General features: G+C 38.0%; 1 protein-coding gene and 1 long non-coding RNA gene across 2 annotated transcripts in view; one reads left to right on the top strand and one right to left on the bottom strand.

Annotated features, from left to right (window-relative positions):
- On the bottom strand, window positions 1-17,070 carry LOC143271140 (uncharacterized). Its single transcript, XR_013048353.1, has 3 exons — window positions 16,928-17,070; window positions 15,125-15,240; window positions 1-3,220 (listed from the first exon to the last, which is right to left on the bottom strand). It is a non-coding gene; the product is annotated as an uncharacterized LOC143271140 (long non-coding RNA).
- A 3,319-nt stretch (window positions 17,071-20,389) lies between these two features.
- The window catches only part of LOC121823677 (cytochrome P450 2C70-like), a 58,626-nt gene continuing 55,096 nt past the window's right edge, over window positions 20,390-23,919 (top strand). Inside the window, exon 1 of the mRNA XM_076563028.1 lies at window positions 20,390-20,612. Coding sequence (XP_076419143.1) covers window positions 20,445-20,612 — 168 coding nt within the window. The 5' untranslated portion in view covers window positions 20,390-20,444. The remainder of the gene's footprint in view (window positions 20,613-23,919) is intronic.

The following is a 23,919-nucleotide window of genomic DNA, read 5'->3' as shown; positions in this document are numbered from 1 at the left end:
CTTCTGCATGTTCTTGATAAAAACATTTTCAGTTTGTATTCCTGTTCTAATCAGACTATCATTTAACCTTCAATTCATATAAGTGATGTTCTGGGGTCCAGCTTCAGCTCAGGTTCAAGTCCTGAGGTGGGAAAGGGGCAATGGCATAAGGAAAAATTTTGACTTCCAGGTGAATTGCACTCATGTGGCCCCAAATAGCTTGAGCCATTTTTATTTATACTTTAACAGAGTTTTTCTTACCAGGGTTACATGAACAACTTTACTATTGGCTTTCATTATTGACTCTAAGAAATACATCATATTTTAAGGAATACATAATGATTATTATGAAAGTTCCTATTGTTCCCCTTTATGCTTCCCCAAATACAATTTCCCACTCCCTACATAACATTATTGTAGACACAGAGGTGAGCATTTCTACAGGCTTAACTAAATATCAAGACAGACACATCCTGCTCTGCAGCACTTATGTCAGCTGCAGCTACTTAAGGTTACAAAGTTAAAAAGTAATAGACATGGGTACAATGCTTTAAAAACAATATTCAAACCCAGATAATTCTTTCATTCTGCAATATATGCTTTTATATAGTTGGTTGTTTTTTACTCTTTTGGGGGCCCACTACCCAGCTCTCAAATAAATACACACACTGAGTCTTATTCTTACTTATGAATGCCTAGCCTCAGCTTGGATTATTTCTAGCCAGGTTTTCTTAAGTTAAATTACCCCATCCACACTTTGCCTCTTGGTTTTTTCCTTTTCTTACTTCTGTAATCTTACTCTCACTTTTACTCCATGGCAGGCTGTGTGGCTGGGTGGCTGGCCCCCTCTTTTCTTCATTCTTGATCTCTCTTGCTTCCTGATTCATTTTTTTCTTCTATTTATTTGCTCTGCCTGCCAGCCCATCCTATCCATTCTCCTGCCTTGCTATTGGCTGTTCATCTCTTTGTTAGACCAATCAGGTGTTTAGACAGGCAAAGTAATACAGCTTCACAGAGTTAAACAAATGTAACATAAAACAATGCAACACGTTTTTGCATCATTAAAAGAAATGTTTGACAGTATAAACAAATGTAACACTGTTGTAGAATATAATTTTAAGATGTGATTCCTAATGATATTCTGCTCTTCTAATGGATCAGTGCCCTGTCCTGTCATCACCAGAGAGGCTTCCTTTAGTAGCACATGGGAGCTGGGTGCAGAGACCCATGATACCCAGATATACTGAGAGGGAATCTTAATTCAAGTTTTCCATTGGTTCCTCTCTTTCGAGTTCAGCAGAGGGTGAGGAAAGACTGTAGGAGTCAGAGGGCATGGAGGATATCAGGAAAACATGGCTCATTGAATCAATCAAGCAGGGCTCACATGGGCTCACAGATTCAAATGGCAAGCATGGGGTCTGCATGTGTCTGCACCTATTATGACTTCTAGTTTGGTGTTTTTTTGAGACTCCTAACAGTGGGAGCAGGTGTATCTCTGATATTTTTGCCTGCTCTTGGCACTCTTTTTCTCCTATTAGGTTGCTTTGTCCAGCCTCGGTATGAGGGTTTTTGCCTGGTTGCACTGTATCTTGTTTTGTCCTGTCTGGCTGTGGTCTCTTGCAGACCTGATCTTTTCTGAAGAGGAAATGGAAGAGGAGTGGATTTGGGGAGAGAGGAGGTGGTGCAGAAGAGCTGTAAGAAATGGAGGAAGGGGAAACTGTGGTTAGGATATATTGTATGAGAAAGGAATCTATTTTCAATAAAAATATGGAAAAAAGAAGCTAATCTTTTCCCATGACAGGGTATATATGGAATGCATAGGAAGTCACAGAGTCACAATATCTTTGACTTAGCTCCAGGCTCCTAAGGATTTATAGGTTGGCAAAGAAACTGAAGTTTTGTCTCTTTTACTTTTGTTCTACTTTCTGCTTTTGTGTTTATTTTCTTCTAACCTCTGAACTTCTTTTGAGGCTCTTTATGGGCTATAAACATAAAAAGGTAGTTTGTAGTTACTGGTCTGTATCATCATAGCATAATACCATTGATTTATAGCATGGTATAAATTTTAGGACTATTGATTCTGTACTATGGGAATGAAATCATGAGCTCCACAGAACTCTTTGCATCTTAACTGTAATTTTCAAGATTGCCACTTGTACTTGTTAAGTTTTCCTGTGTACCACCTAGTCCTGCAGCTTCTTGGACCCAAGTAAACACTCAGAAGCTTATATTAATTATAACTGCTTGGCCATTAGCTCAGGCTTATTACTGACTAGCTCTTACACTTAAATTAACACATAATTCATATCTATGTTTAGCCACATGGCTTAGTACCCTTTCTCAGTTCTGCTTAGTTATCTTGCCTTCTTTGTGTCTGGCTGGCAACTCCTGACTCAGCCCTTCCTATTCTCTGAATTCTCATCTACTTACCCCACCTATACTTCCTGCCTGGCTACTGGACAATCAGCATTTTATTTATCAACCAATCAGAGCAACACATATTCACAGCATACAGAACAATATCCCACAGCATATCCCCTTTTCTGTCTAATCAAAAAGGAAGGTTTTAACTTTAACATAGAAAAATTACATATAATAGAATGGTTATCAAGAAAGAATTATAGTTTTGTATCTAGTCTATTTGTATTTTTTCAAAATTAAAGAAAACATTCTGTCATCTGTCATATATTTGTGAGTCTAAAGTTTTATATCTAATTTATCTTGTATCATAACCAAGGAAAATTATAATTATAACTATCTAGTTTTTCAACTACATCAAAGACTCCAGAAGGATATAACATTACCTAAGCAAACAGGAAATGCATTGTAAGCAACTTCTAAAATTCTAGAATGACAGAGACATTTGGCTGCCTGGACAGTCACCCCAAATTCCTCTGTAGTGTTGGAGCATTCATCTTCAGCCTATAGGCCTAGAATCTTTTATTCACTTCTTCCTGTATCCTGTAGAATGTCTGACAGTCTCCTTTGCGAAGCAGGAATGTGAAGAACCATTTTGGCCCATTTTGGCAAATTCAGTGGTCATTTTCCTATAGGTCCTGCATGTCCAGTTTATACAACATATTATCAGCAGTCCAGGCAAGAGCAGCCTCTTGCCCAAATGGCTATTTTTGCCAAGAAGAAGATAAACTCCATATGGAGTGTCTTCAATGCCCATCCACCTCTCTGAAGTAAATTGGTGCTGCCAGGAGCAGGCATATCTCATTGTCCGTGTCATGCTCAACTGCAATGGGTCAAGGAAGAAATAAAGAAAGAAATTAAAGACTTCCTAGAATTTAACGAAAATGAATGTACAACATACCCAAACTTATGGGACACTATGAAAGCAGTACTAAAAAGAACGTTCATAGCAATAAATGCCTACATAAAGAAGTTGGAGGGTTGAGGATTTAGCTCAGTGGTAGAGTGCTTGCCTGGGTTCGATCCTCAGCTCAAAAAAAAAAAAAAAAGAAGTTGGATAAATCTCAAACTAGTGACTTAACAGCATATCTGAGAGCTTTAGAACAAAAAGAAGCAAACTCACCCAGGAAGAATACATGCCAAGAAATAATCAAATTGAGGACTGAAATAAATAAAATAGAAACAAAGAGCTAATATAAAAAAAATCAATGAAACAGTTGGTTCTTTGAGAAAATCAATAAGGCACACAAACTCTTATTCAAACTAGCCAAAGGCAGAGAGAGAATATCCAAATTAACAAAGTCAGAAATGAAAAGGTAGACATAACAACAGACAATGAGGAAATCCAGGGAATCATCAGGTCATACTTCAAAAACCTATACTCTAAAAATTTGGAAAATCTAAAAGAAATAGACATTTTTCCTGGATAGGTACCACATACTCAAATTAAATCAAGACCAGATAAACAACTTAAAAAACCCTATGACCTCTAAGAAAATAGAGGCAGTCATTAAATGTCTCCCAATCAAAAACAAACAAACAAACAAACAACAAACAAACACCCCAGGGCCAGATGGTTTCAGTGCAGAATTCTACCAGAATTTCAAAGAAGAGGTATTACTTATACTCCTTAAATTGTTCCACACAATAGAAACAGAAGGAACACTGACAAACTCTTTTTATGTGGCTACAGTTACCCTGATATACAAACTACACAAGGATGCAAGAGAAAAAGAGAATTACATACTAATCTCCCTCATGAACACTGATGCAAAAGTACTCAATAAAATACTGGCAAACCAAATCTAAGAACACATAAAAAAAATTCATTCATTATGATCAAGTAGGCTTTATCCCAGAGATACAGGAATAGTTCAACATACGAAAATCTGTCAATGTAATCTACCATATAAACAATCTGAAAGAAAGAAACCACATGATCATCTCATTAGATGCTGAAAAGCCCTTTGACAAAATGCAACACCCCTTCATTATAAAGGTCTTGGAGAGATTAGGAATACAAGGAACATACCTAAACATAATAAAGGCAATTTACAGCAACTCATGCAGCCAACATAAAATTAAATGGAGAGAAACTCAAAGCAATTCCACTGAAATCAGGAACAAGACAAGGCTGCCCACTCTCCCCATATCTATTCAATATAGTACTCAAAGTCCTAGCTAGAGCAATAAGACAACAAAAGGAGATCAAAGGGATAAAAATTGAAAAGAAAGAAGTCAAATTTTCCCTATTTGCAGATGATATGATAGATGGATAAGTGACCCCGAAATTCTACAAGGGAACTTCTACAACTGATAAACACCTTCAATAATGTAGCGGGATACAAGATTAACTAAAAACAAAACAAAACAAAAAAACAACAACAAAAAACCAAATCAAAACAAAAAACAGTAGCCCTCCTATATACAAATGATAAATGGGCCAAGAGAGAAATCAGAGAAATATCATCCTTTACAATGGCCATAAATAATATAAAATACCTTGGGACAACTCTAACCAAGCAAGTGAAAGACCTGTATGACAAGAACTTTAAGTCTTTGAAGAAAGAAATTAAAGAAGATATCAGAAAATGGAAAGATCTCCCATGCTCATGGATAGGTAGAATTAACATAGTAAAAATAGCAATCTTACCAAAAGCAGTCTACAGATTCAGTGCAATCCCCATCAAAATCCCACCACAATTCTTCAGAGACTTTGAAAGAACAATACTCAACTTCACATGGAAAAACAAAACCTCAGGATAGCACAAACAGTCCTTTACAATAAAGCAACTTCTGGAGGCATCACCATCCTTGACTTCAAGCTTTACTATAGAGCTATAGTAATGAAAACAGCTTGGTATTGGAATAAGAACTTACATGTGGACCAATGGAATCAAATTGAAGACCTTAACATTAATCCACACACCTATAGCACCTGATTTTTGACAAAGAAGCCAAAACTGTACAATGAAAAAAAGAAAGCATCTTCAACAAATGGTGCTGGCATAACTGGATGTTAAATGTAGAAGATGGCAAATAAATCTATACTTATCATTATGCACAAAACTTAAGTCCAAGTGGATCAAAGGCCTCAGCAGCTACACTGAACCTAATAGACGAGAAAGTAGGAAGTAGCCTGGAATGCATTGGCACAGGAGACCACTTCCTAAATATAACACGAATCATACAGGCACTGAGAACAACAATTAATAAATGGGACCTCCTGAAAGCGAAAAGCTTCTGTAAGGCAAAGGACACAGTAAATAAGACAAAACAACAGCCTACAGAATGGGAAAAGATCTTCACCAACCCCACATCTGACAGGGTTGATCTCCAAAATATATAAAGAACTCAAGAAACTACGCAGCAAAATGTCAAGCAATCCAATTAAAAAATGGGCTACATACCTAAACAGAAATTCTCAACAGAAGAACCTCAAATGGCCAAAAGACATTTAAAGAATTGCTTAACATCGTTAGTCATCAGGGAAATGCAAATCAAAACGACTCTGAGATACCATGTTACACCTGTCAGAATGGCTAATATAAAAAACACTGATGACAGCTTATGTTGGAGAGGATGTGGAGCAAGGGGAATATTCCTGCTCTGTTGGTGGGAGTGCAAACTTTGGAAATCAGTATGGCGACTTCTCAGAAAATGGGGAATCAAGACCCGGTAATACCACTCTTAGGCATATACTCAAAAGATACTCAGTCACACCACAAGGAGAATTGCTCAAGTATGTTCATACCAGCATTATTTGTAATAACCAGAACCTGGAAACAACCTAAATGTCCCTCAAATGAAGAATGGATAAAGCAAATGTGGTACATATATACAGTACATATATACAATGTATACATATATACAGTACTACTCAGCAGTAAAAAGCAATGATATCATGAAATTTGCAGGTAAATAGATGTAACTAGAAAATATCATCCTGAGTGAGGTAACCCAGACTCAGAGAGACAAACATGGTATGTACCCACTCATAAGTAGATACTAGATGTAAAGCACAGGATAACCAGACTATAACCTACAGCTCCAGAGAAGCTAGCTAACAAGGAGGACCCAAAGAGGGATGCAACAATCGCCTTGGGAAGGGGAAATAGATGAGATCTCCTTGAGTAGACTCAAGGCAAGGGTGGGGGGTAGTCAAGGGGAGGGGACTGGGGATTGAGAACATAAAGGAACTTGATGGTTGGTCTAGGAGAGGGATGGAGTGGGAGAGCAATGAATGAGATATCTTGATTGTGGAGACCCACAGAGGTTTTCTAGTGAGAACTTACTCAGGGTCTGAAAATCTGAGCTTGTTTTACTCAGTAGGGCTGAATAAGGGGATGATTTGACCACAGTGTGGTTACCAGGTGCTTGGAAGGGAAGGGTCTACACTTGGCTGTGTGGTGTGCTTTGACCTTCAAGGGGGAGGTCTTTTGCCCTGCCCTTTGACAATATTGTAAAAATCCCTTTTGAATAAACAGAAAAGGCCATTGGGTCATGATTCAGGCCCTCCTGAAGCTATCCTGTGTTTCTGTCTTTCCTACTAGGTCTCTATATCTAATATTTTTTATCCCTCTCTTCTATGAATCCTTCAAAAGGTAGGAGCTGGCCTCTCATACTTGATAGAGGGAGACATTATGGGGTTAGGGAGAAACCTGGTGCTAGGGAAATTCCCAGGAAATCACAAACATCTCCCCAGCTTAGACTACTAGCAATAGTGGAAAGGGTGCCTTCACTAGCCTACCCTGGTAATCAGACTGGTGAATGCCCTAGATGTCATCATAGAGCCTTCATCCAGTAACTGATGGAAGCATATGTAGTGATTCACAGCCAAGCACCAGGCTGAGCTCCAGGAGTCCAGTTGAAGAGAGGGAAGAGGGATTATATGAACAAGGGGGTCAAGATCATGATGGGGAAATCTATAGAGTTAACTGAACCAAGCTTGTAGGATCTCACAGACTTTAGACTGACAACTGTGGAACCTGCATGGGACTGGACTAGGACCTCTGCTCATGGGAAACCATTGTATATCTTGGTCTGTGTACTGGTATCAGGTATGGTGTACTTGCTCCTGGTACTGGGATCAGGATCTATCTTTGGTGCATGAGCTGACATTTGGAGACCATTACCTATAGTGGGATACCTTGCTCAGCCTTGAGGCAGAAGTAAGGGGCTTGGTCCTGCCTCAACTGAATATACCAGGCTTTGCTGACTCCCTGTGGGAGCCCTTACCCTTTTGGAGGAAGGGATGGGAGGTGGGTCGGGGGAAAGGCTGAGGGGGGCAGGAGGAGGGATGAGAGGGCAATCTGTGGTTGGTAAATAAAATGAATAAAAAAATTTCTTAAATAAAAAAAAAAGAACTTGATGCCCACATTCCTGACAGATGGGGTGGGTGATTTTTGGTTGTTTAGTGGGTTATGGATATTTTCATCATTTAAGGGGGTTGGTTACAAGTTGTTTTTTTTTTTTTTTAACAGTCAGGAAAAAAGCTGAACAATAGAGATTGGATTTGGGGATCTTGTTCTGGAAAGAAAAAGAGAGGAATATAGAAAAAATAGGATAAAAAGGTATATTATTGATCTACTTTTAAGCCAAAAAAGCAGCCACTAGTCTTAAATAGTTTGCATTGTCTTGGATTTTTGTGTATTGATACAAATTTGAGGTTATTTTTGTTAGAACCTACTGTACATACATTTCTACTCTTGTTCAAGGTATTGTACTTATATAGCTCATTTAACAATATAATGTAAATTTCTGGTCCTTGAAAGTTACTATTAAAAACTATTAAGGATAATAAATGTAGGTTAATAGTCACCTATTATAAAGCTTATAGTCATGTTAGGTATGTTTTCAAGGTCAAACAGAGATGTATTTTAGATAGACAGGTAGTCATCAAACACTTCAGAGATCTACAGAATATAGCATTTAAGATGTTTTAATAACTTTTTTTTTTTTATGACAATGAGACGTGTGTGCTCCTGGCAACATCAATCTACTTCAAAGAAGATGATGGGCATTGAAGAAATTCCATATGGTGTTTACTTTCTTTATGGTAAAAATTAGCTACTCAGGAATAAATTGCCCTTGCCTTGACTGCTGACAACATGCTGTTTAAATTGGACAAGCAGGACAGAAATGAAAGTGACCATCAAAATTTGCCAAGACAAGATGGGGCAGTCTTTCAAAAATCCCACTTCACAGATAAGTTTGTCAGATATTCTATACCTGCAGGCTGAAGATGGATGCCCCAACTTTGCAGAGGACCCTTGAATGACTATCCAGGCAGCCAGCTGTTCCTGCCATTTCTTAATTTTGAAAGTTGTTTGCTCTGCACTTCTTGTTCACTCAGGTAATGTATCCTTCTCAGGTCTCTGATGGAGTTGAAGACTAGATAGTTAAAGTTTTCCTTGTTACCAAATTCAGAAAAGAAACTCACATAAGAGGTGTGAACTATATAAGGTTGAAAGGCACAAAAAGATAATTTTGGGTTGGTAATGCAAGTTAGGATAGAAAGTGAATTAGGTACAACACTTTGGACTCACCAAGATAGGATAGCTAATGGAATATTTTCTCTGAATTTATCAAATGCTAATAGACTGGACATTGTTAATGTAATTATTGCCTGCCTATATTTGTATATAGTTATTGTAATTATTGTATATAGTTTTTCTATGTTAGTTAAAACTTGTGCTTTTTATTTAGACAAAGGGGGAAATGTGTTATATTTTGTTTGTGTTCTGACAAATAAAGCTTGCTTGGAGTCAGAGGGAAAAGCTAGCCACTAGTAGGCCCTAGAGGTCTAGGGGTCTGTATAGAGAACAGGAATTGATAAGTTGGGGTGGAGACAGGATCTTGGCCCTTTTGGATTAGAGGAATGGAAGAGGAAGGAAGAGTCTGTTTGCTCTCCTGCTTCTCTGATCTTTCTGGTTTTACTGAGATATCTGAGTCCTGGTTTTCATTGATAACATTTAATTAGATTTATGCTTCAGGTCACATATTTAGACAGTTTTTCAGAGGCCATTTTACAAATGCCATTCTTTTTTTTTTTTTTTTTTTTTTTTTTTTTTTTTTTTTTTTTTTTTGGTTTTTCGAGACAGGGTTTCTCTGTGTAGCTTTGCGCCTTTCCTGGAGCTCACTTGGTAGCCCAGGCTGGCCTCGAACTCACAGAGATCCGCCTGGCTCTGCCTCCCGAGTGCTGGGATTAAAGGCATGCGCCACCAACGCCCGGCAACAAATGCCATTCTTACCTCTGCATTTGTTAACTGTATAAAATAATACCAACATCCAGATATATTTTAACTAATTATAAACTAATATAGTTAATAGTGTACTAAGTCAGTCATATGTTGTATTATAAATCAGTCTTAACTTACTTATATTTCTTTTATGTTAAATTAATTAAAAATCATAGTCAAATGTTTTATTTACTATACATGTATTGCACTAGGTACTTTGTACCTTCTTGGACTTTGCATACTTATATAAAAACATTAGCATCAATCTAGTAAACTACATAGTTATTTGTGGATTTCTTTCAAGATTCCAGGTCCCTGAGTCTTCTCAGGAAAAATGTACAATCAGAGAATAATAATCCAGTAATGAGTCACAGGTTATAATTTCATGGCTTGTTCATACATTTAATGTCTTATGAGCTTTTTGTTTACCCAGAAACCTAACTCATTCTTTATATCTTTTTAAGGAGAACACAGCATTTATTTTTCCCAGCTGTCTCCCATTACTAGGCTACAATGATTAGGTATCAAATAAAGGACAATTCTTTTTATTTTATATTAATTCTAATTTCTGCATTGACAGTTAAAATCTCAGAAGAGATTGACCATGTGACTGACAGACACAGAGCCCCTGCATGCAGGACAGCAGCCAAATGCCCTACACATATGCTGTATTGCCTGAGAGATACATTGTTGTTGTCCCCATGAATATGGCCCATATATCAACTCAGACATTCAGTTCAGAAGATACCATGTTCCAAACATGAGAAGTACTTTATCTGTACTCTTTGTTAGGCATTTTAGATTATCAACAACCACAGCAGTATGATGACAGATGGCCTAACATCCACGAGTATGGACCAATCATAAATATACAACCCAACCCCTGATGACATGCTTTTTTTCCCTTCTTGTTCACTGACACTTTCTTAAATGTCATAGCACTTGGACTCTCAAAAACATTTTACCACATTGGTAGCTCTGTGTGGTTCTTGCTCTTTTGCACTTTTATAATCTTCTGTTCATTTCCCTGTTTTCTAATAAGCTTCATTTTTATTGTCTTACAATACGGATACCATAAATTATTTGACAGTCTTGTTGTTTTCTATTTTCTATATCTAGAAAATTCCTAATTCCTTGATGATGTCATGTAGTGGGTAGTCATTCCAGCTTTGATCTGGAAGTTCCAACTCCCATTGAGACTCTGACAACTGTCACACCTACGAGGCGGGGCCAGGGGAGGCGCCTGGAGACCCAATGGGCCAGTGCTCTCTCTGTTCCAGAACCCTGAATAGTGGAGGTGGACCAAGCAGAGCTCTAGAGAACACCACTGGATTGTGATACACCTTTCCCAGACCCTGCGACCGACCTATCCCTTAATTTATAAGTTATGTCATTAAATAAATATCCTTTTAACTATGTGGAGTGGCCTTAATAATTTCACCAATATCTGGCGCTCACATGGGGCAAATTCCAAAGGCCTGGGTGGCTCCTACCCTCTCCTCCCTGGTTGGCGGTTACCTAAACCCGCCTGCAAAGTTCCATATAACCAGGGAATGCCTACACGGTTTCATTCCCGAAAAAGGGAGCAGCTAGTCCGGTTTCAGTTCCCTAGCTTAGCCCCAAGACCAGCGAAAGAGGCACTCCCCTGCTCCCTGGCCTGCTTCCCTGAGTGCTGGCTCTGGTTTCCGCCATCTCCACTTCAGCCAAGATCACCAGCAGGCCCTGCTTTGGAGCTGTACCAACGCCACCTGCTGGCTGAAAAGTGCTACTACATGCCCCCAAACCACAAAAGGTAAGCATATTATTTCAAGTAAAGGTACTTGATAATTTTACACCTTAAAATTGACTAACAAATTTTGAGTGATTCTTGTAATATGGTCGACAACATTACCTCACAAGAATTTAAAAACCTTCTTGCCTGTATGATGAATGACATCTTCCTGGAAATATATGACATTCCTAAGGCATATCTGGCCTGTACCATTTTGGCATTCATCGTAATAATTCACACAGTGTTCAAACACTGGTTTAAGAACAAAGATGAATCATTATTGGGACTGATACAGGCTTTAAAAGATAGCAATGAAGGCTTACAGAAAAAGATTCTTTCTCTAGAATCTGCTTTAAAAGATAACAATGAAGGCTTACAGAAAAAGATTCTCTCTCTGGAATCTGCTTTAAAAGATAGCAATGAAGCCTTACAGAAAAAGATTCTTTCTCTGGAATCTGCTGATCAGGATTTACAAAACAGGCTTGTACTGAAACTTGATCTTATTGATAATAAATGTGAATATTTAATGGACAAAACACTAACTCTCCAGACACTATATAAGAAAGAAAGATTATCATTAATTGATAAGATAAGGCCCATGGAATCATATGTTTCTGAGGAACATAAAAACTTCTATGATTCCACGAGAAATCTGGAGTCCCTTGCCAGAGAGGAGGTTCACTCCCTAGAACAGACCCTAGCAAAATTAATAAAAATTCGATTCGAACAGGAAAAACCCCTAGATGAAGAGAAGTAAAAGATCACCCACCAATGTGACATCTCTACAAGTTGTAAAACAATTTAACAATCAAAGGTTGGGGTAGGGTTCTGTTTTTGTCTTTCCAGGATAATGGAAATACCCATCTTCCAAAACTCATAAGGCCTTGGCTATCTGGGTGTTTACAACAGAAAGGAAGAATCTATTGGTACCAATCTACACATGGTAAAATCTCACTGTCTAACATCTTTCTCTCTATCAATCTAGAAAAGTTGTGGTTCCAATTCAATTATAGCCAAGCTGGCTTTGGAGATGGAATTGGCTCACTCCTTCTCTAAACCCAAGCATATTGCTAAAAGAAAAGTTTGAGAGATTCTTCAGTCCCATATCAGAAGAGCCCTCTGGTGTGGGACAGAAGGAAACCAATAAAAAGGGACCATTGTCTTCTAAATTCTAATTCTCTCCATGCTTACTCTTGATTTCTCAGAATCCTTTCTTACATGCTATGTCCTCTTTAAATCCAAACCTCCCATTTTTGATAACAAATAAGTTTTTCCAATAGCAATCTCAGAAGTCTCCAGAAGGAAGATGGGGCCCCAACAACAACAACTCTACCCAATCCAGAATGATGCCATAGTAATCATCATCATACTACACTTCTTGCCAGAATTTCAGACAATCTTACCCATTACTCTAAAACTTGCTACAGAATCTACAGTTAGTCTAACTGAGATTTAACTATCTGAGCTTTCTCACAGTCCCCAATAGAGATAACATCACCCCCTAAACGGCAGGAAGCAATTCTAAGAAAACAACGCCCCTTCTACCTTAGGTTTCATATTTCTCAGGGTTATGGATGATGGTTATAGGGTTGGGGGTGGAAGAAAATATTAGACTCAGTATTCTTAAAAAAAAGGGGAAAAGAAGAAATAGAATGGGTAGGTATAAGATATTATGGTAGATCATTGTATATACTAGTAAACAAATTTAGTAAAATAGCAACCTTAGATAATTTGCACTGTAATTTGTACTGTTATGGATTCTTATATGTTGATACAAATGTAAACAAATAGTTTATATTCCTGTTTAAGATAATTTGTATATTGATACAAATACAGAACTATATTTGTTATAATGTACATATATTTCCACTCTTATTTGAAATATTTTTATATTGATACAAATGTAAATTTATATCTGTCATACTTTATGTATGTTCTACTTCTGTTTAGGATATTTGGTATATTGATATATATTTAAGATTATTGTCATATTGCATATCGCACTATATATTCCTACCTCTGTTATAAATATCTTGTGTATTGTCACAATTTTGAAGTCATCGTTCTTTACCATACATTTGCTTATAGACTGTTTACCTTGTTTACGTGAAGCCTTAGTTCTTAGGTTATTTTGGTAGATAAGACATAGATTTATAGTCACCTATGCCTGTCATCTCTATAGTTATGTTAGTTAGGTTATCCAGATTTACAGATACATAGGTCAGATGGACAGGTAATCTTCAAACACTTCATAGACCTAGAGAATATGGCATTTAAATAACTTAGAATTCTGTTGACATGAGACACAATTGCTCCTGGCTGCACCAATTTGATCCTGAGAGAATGTTGGGCTTCTAAGACATTTCTATTTGGAAGTTTGTCTTCTTGGCACAAAATGGCCTACTGGGCAAAGAACTGCCCTTACCTTGATGGCTGACAGTACGAATGCAATGCTGTCCTTTCTGGACAAGTGGGACACAAGGAAAGCGACCACTGTACTCTGTCAAGACAGGGTAAGATGGTCTTTCAGAATTCCTGCTTCTAAAAATGGTCTGTCAGATACTCTAGGCCTGTAGCCAATTTAAATACACCAACAATGCTGAAAAACATTAGGTGACTGTCCAGGCTGCCAGCTGTCTTGGTCTACTCTTGCAAGATTCCCAAAAGTTGCTTGCATCCATCTACCATTTCTCAGGTACCATTATGTTTCTTCTCAGGTCTTTGATGGGATTGAAGACTAGCAGTTATAGTTACAACTTAGTATATATAATATCTTAGAACATATTAAGTATTAGATTCAAGTTTTTTAGGATAGGACACCTTTTGGAATGATCTTTATAACATGCCATTTACTTATGCTCTATACTTCTCTGGATTTTAGTATGTGTTTCTTGCTTGATATTGTTTACATTGGTTGTAGTTCCATCTTATTTAAGTCATTATCCCTCATTATTCCTAGACAATGTTTGATAACCATTCTTTTGTATATAGTCTTGTATTAGTTTAGAACCTTCTTATTTAGACAAAAAGGGGGAGATGTAGTGGGTAGCCATTCCAGCTTTGATCTGGAAGTTCCAACCCCCATTGAGACTCTGACAACTGTCACACCTACGAGGCAGGGCCAGGGAAGGGACCTGGAGACCCGAGATCTGGATGGGCCAGCACTCTCTCTGTTCCAGGACCCTGAACGGTGGAGGTGGATAAAGCAGAGCTCCAGAGAACACTGCTGGACTGTGATACACCTTTCCCAGACCCTGCGACTTACCTATCCCTTAATTTGTATGTTATGTCATTAAATAAATATCCTTTTAACTATGTGGAGTGGCCTTAATAATTTCACCAATAATGTCATGTGTACACCTCCACTTACCACTGGAATTTTTTTACAGTTCCTCCACAAGGAACCATGCTTCTTCTTGAACATAGTCTTCAATACTTCTTTTCCACATGCCCAAATTCCGAAAAGTCATGAGTGAGAAGCACCTTATTTCTTTCCATGTATTTCTCTTGCTAAAAACAATGCCTAAAGAAATTGGAACATACACTAGGGAGTAGGTCTGAGAGATAGAAGAAGGAGCAGACTGGTGGCAGATATAGAGTCCCCAAACTATGCCCGAAGAGAAAGCATAGCCTCTGCCTTCCACACTCCAGCTCTTTATGCATACTTCCCAGTAAACATATATGCATATGCATACTTACCCAAGCCTTTACAAACCTTATAAAAAACTGGGAGCCTTCCTCTTCCAGCAAATTCCTTCTCATGATCAATGAGAGCTTCTTTTATTGAATTTTAGCCATGAATATCACAGTGGATTGCTAAGCTTTAGAGAACTGGAATGAAAATAGAAAACACAAATAGTAAAAATGTCACTCTAGTTTCCATAGAGTCAACCTATTTAGACTTGTAATAGTATTGTTTTATAATATTTTTATCCAGAAAACCTAAGTTTGAAGTCTGTATATATATCTCACATTATGATGATTATCACATATAGATGTCCTACCATGTGCCAGGCAATAGACCAGGCAGTTGACACACTAAAGCCAAGGAACCATCATACTATAATATTCAACAGGTAATTTTGTCTTATTTCACAAAGAAACTGATATAAAAATTCCATATTCATTTCTAGGGTTCTATTGCAAATGAATAAAACCTCAAAATCCATACTATGCTTATTCATTATTTGATTACTGCACATCTTTCTCATACCAACTACATACTGAAATAGATATCAATAGTCAGATGACTGCTATAGACCAAACTGTGAAACACTTCCTGTTGAAATTCAAGAGGCTGTAATGAAGAGTAGAAATCTAAAATCTTGGGTAACCACAAGTGTTCCAATGCAGTTCTCATCTATTGTTACAAAATTACAGAGGGTGGCATCATAGGAGCTGCACCACAGCATGCAGCATCTGTAGAAAAAAACACATTCTCACCATGCAGCATTCTTGGCTCGAAGCACAGGCTTTGTATGGAATCAAGGGAGATTGGGAAACCACAGTATAAGCTAAGATACACTGTTTATGGCATCTATTTCCTGTGTGAGCCCACACCCATTGATTTAATTTCAAATCAGGATCCAATTAATTCTTCAGAGTAAAGCATGAATGAATAATTGAGGAACAATGCAAATCTAAAATTATGACTCATTGAATGAAATAGTCCTCTTTCTTCACTATCAGCCACAATAATAGAAAATAAGTATGAAATCAGGATTTGAAGAAGTAGACAAAACTTTGAATTCTATGATTATATTATAAAATGCAATGACCTAAATGTTTTTCAACCTGAAACCTTTCTCCTTATTAATTCCCAGAGTAGGATAAGAGGCAAATGGCAGGAAAGTCATAAAACTTTACTGATTTTGACTTTACACTCAATTTTAAAAACATTTTCTCTAGTACTAAAATTTCTGTGAAAGCAGCATAACTTATATCTCCTCTTTTTCTTTTTTAAAATTTTTATTATTAAATTTTTCTATTCATTTTACATACCTACCATAGATGCCCCTCCTCCCTCTTTCTCTCCCCAGCCTTCTTCCCAACCCATCCCTCATTCCCACCTCCTCCAAGGCAAGGTCTCCCATGGGGAGTCAGCAGAGCCTGGTATATTCAGTTGAGGCAGGTCCACACCTCTCCTCCCTGCACCAAGGCTGCACAAGGTGTCACACCATAGACACTGGGCTCCAAAAAGCCTGTTCATGCACTAGAGATGGATCCCGATCACACAGTCTGGGGGCCCCCTAAATAGTTCAAACTAAACAACTGTCTCGCATACCCAGAAGGCCTAGTCCAGTACCATGGGGGCTCCATAGCTATTGGTCTACAATTCAGGGGTTTCCACTAGTTTGGCTGTCTGTCTCTGTATGTTTTCCCATTAAGCTCTCGATATCCCTTGCTTATAGAATTCCTCCTCTCTCTCATTGATTTGACTCCTTTTGCAAAGTACTAGAGGAGCGTAAAGCATACTTGCATTGGTGGATAATTTTTACATCTATCTGGAGGATATTACCAGTAATTTGGAGAGGAGTAGACACAAGAGGTAGCTTCTCTCTTCCAGAGCTCTGTCTCCAGTGTGAGAAGAGAAGCAGATAGGTCAGAATGAGCAGGAAGACCATGACTGGATCCATGGTGACCTTTATGACTGACACAGATGTGATCAAGTAGCACAGAATGTTTTTAATGCAGGTGCATAATTGACCTCTTGTACTTTGGGGCCTCATTGACTAATCAGCTAGGCACTGTTTAACCTCTCTTCCAAGTAGGCTTTGTCCCAATGATAAGATAATTCAAGTTCTTTAACCTTGTCCTTTTTTATAGGGTGTCCTGTAGTGATTTTGGCTTAATTTTACTGAGTAATGACCAAATATTGGTGATAAATATTTAACAAATATTGATGTTTTGAATGTCTTTCTTTGAAAATAGTGAATTTTAAAAAGCATTTCATTTTGAGAGTATAGTGTAAATATATCATTTTCCACTTTTCTCATGCAAAAGCTTCCATATTTATATTTCTTGTTATCTTTCTAGTCCATGTCCTCTTTTGTTTTTAATTGTTATTGTATAAAAACTATATATATGTTTATGGATTTAAACATATGTATTGTTTACATCATATATATGTATACATATTTCTAAATATACAAATATAGCCTGTTAAATTTGTATAACATTGATTATGTTCTCAGGACTGACCATTTCAAATTGGATAACTAATTGTTGTTTTCTTCCTTATGGAAACCTATTTCCCATCTGTCACCATACATTAATTATTATTATTTGCTTGTCATGGGTTGAGGTCTCCTTAGGATTCCACATCCATGTACACCTCTCTATTTTTATTGCCCCTCAGTTTTTGGGTAAGATTTTATGGCTATACCTTCTGACATTCCTAGGAGAAATAATCACACTTTAATTTGGATGAAATAAGCTCAGTAAGTTTCTTTAAAAACAGCATAATTTATCACTTGGAGTAATGGTTGTTCCTTCTCAGCTCATCTTTTTTTTTCTGTGATGACAATATGTACAGCTTTTTCCTCCACTTGAATGCAGGAAATAAGTCCCATTTGCAGAGGTGACATCCTTAAGAATACTTTTATTAATTCTATGAATTTTATACATTGCATTTAGATTATATTCACCCACAATCCTCATAGATCCACCTCTCATTCCATACCCACCAATATTTTGTCTTCATTTTTTAAACTAATCAATTCCAGTACATACTCTTGGGTATGTGATGTTTCACCTAACAGGGGATGTGCTTTTAAGAAAATCAAGTCTCCTATTCCTGGTAGCTTTCAATTAGTAGTAGCTCTTTAGCTAGGGGTGAGGCATTGTGATCACATTCATCCAACATGTGCTTGCTGGCATTTTGTCTGGCTTGAACCTCCACATGTCTTGTGTTTGCTGTTACAACTGTTTGAGTTCATGTATGCTGTTACCAGCTTTGTCTGGAAAGCGCTTCTTCCTTGTAGTCATTCATGATCTCTGGCTCTTACAACATTCTGGCCCTAGATGTGCAGTGATTCCTGAGTCTTGGAATGCGATGATGTGGAAAAAATTGTCCCATTCAGTACTGAGCACTCTGCAGGCTCTTATGCTCTGCATCTTGAATAGCTGTGCATCTTGGTGTTAATAGTAATTTAATGTGTTGTAAAAGGATAAAGCCAACATGTATCATTAGTATTCAGTTAAGTACTATGTCCTTTTAAAGTAATAGTGGTTGGCTCTCCCCTAGCATACATAATCTATATAGCTATAGTTTCTAGGCCCTGATAATAGTTTCAGTTATGGGTTTAGTCTTGTGGGCTGGGCCTAAACTCCACTCAGAAAGCAGTTGGTAACTCCCACTATATTCATGTCACTATAGCACTGGTGCCCTTGTCTTGTCATATTGTTTGTCAAAGGGTTCACAGCTGGACAAGACTGGTGATCACAATTCTCTTCCATTAGGTGTATAGCATCTTCCAGGTCTATGAAATTTAGTCAGTATAGATAAATTTCCCACATCATATACGTGCATAAAAAGAGTTTAAATGAGATGCTCTAAATTGTGGTAACAATGTCCCTAGTGGCTACCAAATAAAAAGCTTCATGCCAGGCAAAAGTAAGGTGCCTGTAAGATCCAATAGACACCTTTTCTCACTCCAATGGTCAGTGAAGGAATGTGAGAATTCTGCCAATTTCTAAGTATATCTATCCCAGTTATACATTCTGGGACTGAGGAAATAATGACTAAATGAGATTGGGACTCATTGGACCTACTTGGAGTCAGACCACAGCCAATTCTCCTCTTCTTCTAATCTTATAATGAGGGCTTTGGTTCGATTTTCTTCAACTTGAGTTATGTGAATGCCAGAGAAAAGATTTTCTCCCAGGGCACACTTAGAAAACTTTTGACTATTTATGCTCGTATGGAGCCAGACAATATTATCACTAAGTTCATTGTTATCCTTCACCATATTCTGAGATGCTAAATATTGGTTAGTTTTTTCACGGAGCTCATCCCTATCCTTTGTCAATTTACCCAGAGACGCTAAGAACAACCAACCAAGCAGTGGTATTTTCCTTATTTTCCCCAAACAGTTAAAAGTTTATTGTATAGCATCACCAAATACATTTCCACTCACTGTTGGTGAATCAGTATAATCAAATGCAGTTAGCTCCTTAAATTTGTAATATAGTTCACATCATGGGCTTTCAATATTCTCCAAACTTCTAGGAAAGGCTTCAGTAACTAGAGAGGCTTCAGTAATTGTAGGTGTTGGAAAATTGGAAAGCCTATTTCAGATACTTAAGAGACTCTCTTTATACTTCTGTTTCTCTAGAACCACTTATGGTGCCAAAATCTGTATTAGTCAGGGTTCTCTTGAGTAACAGAATTTATAGAATGAACCTCCCTATCATTATAAAAAGGAGATTTATTAGCATTATTGGCTGTAAACAAAAAGTAAAATGATCCAGTAGTTGCTCAGTCCACAAGGCTGGATGTCTCAGCTGGTCTTCAGTATATGCTTGAATCCTGAAGAAGTAGGCTCTAATGCCAGTGAAGGAGTAGACTTGCTAGCAGGGTGCGGAGAAGCAGACAAAGAGCATAAGGTTTCTTATGTATGCTTCCAGCATTAGGTGCAGCTCAGATTAAAGATGTGTGTTTTTCAGACTCAAGATCTTGATTAGAAGTGGATCTTCCTACATCAAATTAATAAAAAATACCTCACTTATGTGTCCTCCATTTCTGGGTTTTAGTTAATTCTAGATTTACTCAAGTTGTCAATCAAAAGTAGTCATCGTATTTAACTTTACTGTTAAATTATAGTCATATTACACTCTGAAGAACGAAGGGTTATGTTGAAATGGCAAATACATAGAAAAATAATGTCAGGAATTTGGAAGTTTTGTTTATACAGACCTATGTTTACTGAAGATAAAGAGGTCTCATCCAAAGTCCAAATACTTTACTGCCTTGGAGCTGCATTTATAGACTCTTGGAGTGGAAACTTTCTACTGCATTTATTCAAAGTGGGCCAATGACTCTCTTCATAATCTTGGGGATTTGCCTTTCTTGTTTGAGTCTTCTTTTCCTATGGAATCAGCACCATGGCAAAGGGAAACTCCCACCTGGGCCCACTCCTTTTCCAGTTGTTGGAAATATTTTGCAAATGGATATTAAAAATATCATCAAGTCTCTGAACATGGTAAGTGTGATTAGCTTCTTTTCAGGGGTTTTTGATGAGTGAATGATACATTACTAGTGTTATGATTTGTGACCCCTGTGAAAGACCATAGACTCAATTCAGTTATATTGAAAAAATGTGTTGATTACCAAGTAGCAGGATGATAGCTTTAAAGCTGAATCCCAGGCATGTCATGATGAGGGGTATAAGGAAGGTTTTTTATTTTTTTTAAGGCAAACCACAAAAAGACCTTTAATATCTGTGCAAACAAGCAAAAACTGGTCTGTTCTGCCAAATTGAGAGGTTAGTGAGACTAAAAAACAATCTCCGAATATCTGTGTAAGAAAGTTACAGAAGCCGGGTGGTGGTGGCACACGCCTTTAATACCAGCACTTGGGAGGCAGAGGCAGGTGAATCTCTGTGAGTTCGAGGCCAGCCTGGTCTACAGAGAGAGATCCAGGAAAAGCGCAAAGCTCCACAGAGAAACCCTGTATCGAAAAACCAAAAAAAAAAAAAAAAAAAAAAAAAAGAAAGAAAGTTACAGAAGCCAAAAAGCAATTAGTCATATCATAACAAGTAGATGGTTATGGCTGTGTATTTCTTGGTGGGGGGTCAGTCAGTCATGGTTACTGGGAGCTTATCTTTTAGGAACTGGAGTCAGGGACAGACAGCTAGTAGGTCCCTAGCATAAAATGGGGTTTCTTTAGTTATTAGAGTCTCCAGTGGCACTAGATCATATGAATTATATCATTGATTCACACTTATATAGGGCTAAAGGTTTATATTTTGATTATGTTGAATTTTTTATATATGTTCTTAGCCAGTTTGTGATACAAGAGCCTATGGTAACATTCATAATAACAGGAGATGATTTTAGTCCATTACATTCCCCACTGGCTCTAGGAAAATGAGTTAGGAAATTTAATTTTAAGGCCTCTGATATATATATAGTGTTTGACATTGACATTTACAAATGATGCATAAAAATAGGATGTGTAAAGTGGAGAGGCAGAGAAAATAAACTTTTGTTTTACCCAGGTAAAATTTGGTGGTCACGAAGTAATCCATTTAATCAGATCCAAGCCCCTTTTTGAGTAATCTTTTTGTACGTTTTTGTTACTCCCCAATTTTAAGAAGTATCTGTAATACTGAAGGATCCTGGAAGCAGCATGAGCTTTGGATTACTAATAGGCACCATAGACAGTCATTTGTCTCTTCTGACAGTGACAGGGAAATTGCTTCTTTGGTAGAAGGGAACTAGTTTCCTATGGACCTAAATTACCAGCTCTTTGTGGAGATGGGCAACAACATACTCTTTTCAGTAATTGCTTCTCAGCTGAAATTAGGACATTATTGTCAGGGCCTAGGAAGATTCAAATGCTGGTTAAAGGCTGGGACAGGTCAGGGTACATCTGACTTGCTGCTCAGGTTCTGTTTGAACACCTGGGGCTAGTGTAGCTTTCGCAAGTCTGGAATGCTGGCCCGATGCTGGGGCTCAAGCAGGCAGGAAATTTCACCAGAAGCATCTGGGTTATTTTAGTTTTCAGCAAGTTTAGGACTTGCTGATTCCAAAGAACCCCCTGAAGTTGGTGTATTTGGAGCAGTTTGCAATCTTTAGTAGATTGGAAATCTGCTGAGACAAATACAGACTATGGATATTGACTTTATCTTGGGTGTACATTTGAAACTTCCAGGCCTGTGGTCTTGGTAATTGGGGGCATGAAAGAAGTCCCAAGATCATGGGGAAGACCATGTTTCCTGCCACAATGATAATGGACTAAACCTCTGGACCTATAATCCAGCCCCAATGAAATGTTTTTCTTTATAAGAGAGGCTATGATCATGGTGTCTCTTCACAACAATAAAACCCTAACTAAGACAGAAGTTAGTACCAGGAGTGGAACATTGTTGTTCTGACCATGTTCTTGTTTGGAGGAATTTGGTCTTTGGGACTTGGGGTTAGGAAAGAAGTGGAGTGCTTTAAGTACTGCTTAATGGGCCATATTAGCAGGAGCATAGAAGACAGTGGTACTGAGGGTGATTTGAACTGTGGGGGTCTGGATCAAGAAGTTTCAGAGGATAAGAATGTAAATATGTTGCCTAGTGATGCTGTGATATTTTGATGAAGAATGTGGCCATTTTTTGCCCTTGTCTGAAGAGTCTGTATGAGGCTAAAGTGAAGAGATTTGGATTAATTGTGTTGGCAGAGGAAATCTTAAAATAGCCTAACATTGACTCGGTCATGTGGTTACTAATGTTCACTCTCATGAAGATTTATAATGAAAAGGATTAAGCTGAGGAAGTAAAAAATATAAAATGTGCAGATTGAGGATCAAAGGGGCACCAGGAAGTGCAAAAGCACTAAGTCCTGTGTTCAAGGAGATAATAGATTAAGAAATGGAACAAAGGAAATGGTGACCTCAGGGCAAGACCCCATGCAGCTAAACTTGTAATTTGTGAAAAGGAATTAAAGAACAGCTTAGGTCCAGGCATGCCAATGCATGCCTTTAATCCCACTACTCAGAAGGCAGAGGCTGGCAGATCTCTAAATCGGAGGCCAGACTGGCCTACCATCAAGTTACAGGACAGCAATCTTGGGCAGTGAAGAAAATTATCAAAATCAGGAAGTTGATGCAGATGCAATTGAACAAGCAGGCCATGTTCCAGCCCCAGCCAGCAGCAAACCTTGGCAGCTTTGGTCATGTGATTCTGGCTTTAGAATTAAGGGTAGAAGAGAGGAGCTATGGAATTTCCCTCCACTACTAAGGAAAGCTGCTGATGCTGGCATATGTCAGGGGTGTCCCTGCACGGAGGCGTGCATTGTGGTGTGAAGGTGAAGCCTGGATTTCCTCAGAGACCCTAAAATTTTGGAGATGCCAGTCATGAGATCCTTCCTGAGAAAAGCTGCTAATGGAGTGGAACCAGCCCAAGAAAAACAAGTGTGTCACACTCAACAAATCCGAAATGAGTTGGAGATCTGAAGAATGCTTTGACATCAGACATGGAAATTCAGTGTTTGGAGTTTGCTCAGCTTGTTTTCAGTCTTGCTTTGGTTCACTATTTCCTCACTATGTTCCCTTCCTTACATTTTGGAAAGGTAATGTCAACCTTTGCCATTATATGTGGGAAGTATGTGATCTGCATTTTGATTTTGATTTTACAGGGGATTATAGTTAAGAGGCTAGAGGAATCTTAAGAAAGATTTTGAATTTTGGGCTTTTAAACAGGGTTAAGACTGTTATTCTCTATGTGGACTTTTGAAGTTGAACCGAATACATTTCTGAATTATGGTATGGCTACAAGCCTATGCAGGCCATGGAGTTGAATG

The sequence above is a fragment of the Peromyscus maniculatus genome, chromosome 1 (genome assembly GCF_049852395.1).
Source record: "Peromyscus maniculatus bairdii isolate BWxNUB_F1_BW_parent chromosome 1, HU_Pman_BW_mat_3.1, whole genome shotgun sequence".
Classification (NCBI taxonomy): Eukaryota; Metazoa; Chordata; class Mammalia; order Rodentia; family Cricetidae; genus Peromyscus; species Peromyscus maniculatus.
This window is presented reverse-complemented; position numbering and strand designations above follow the sequence as displayed.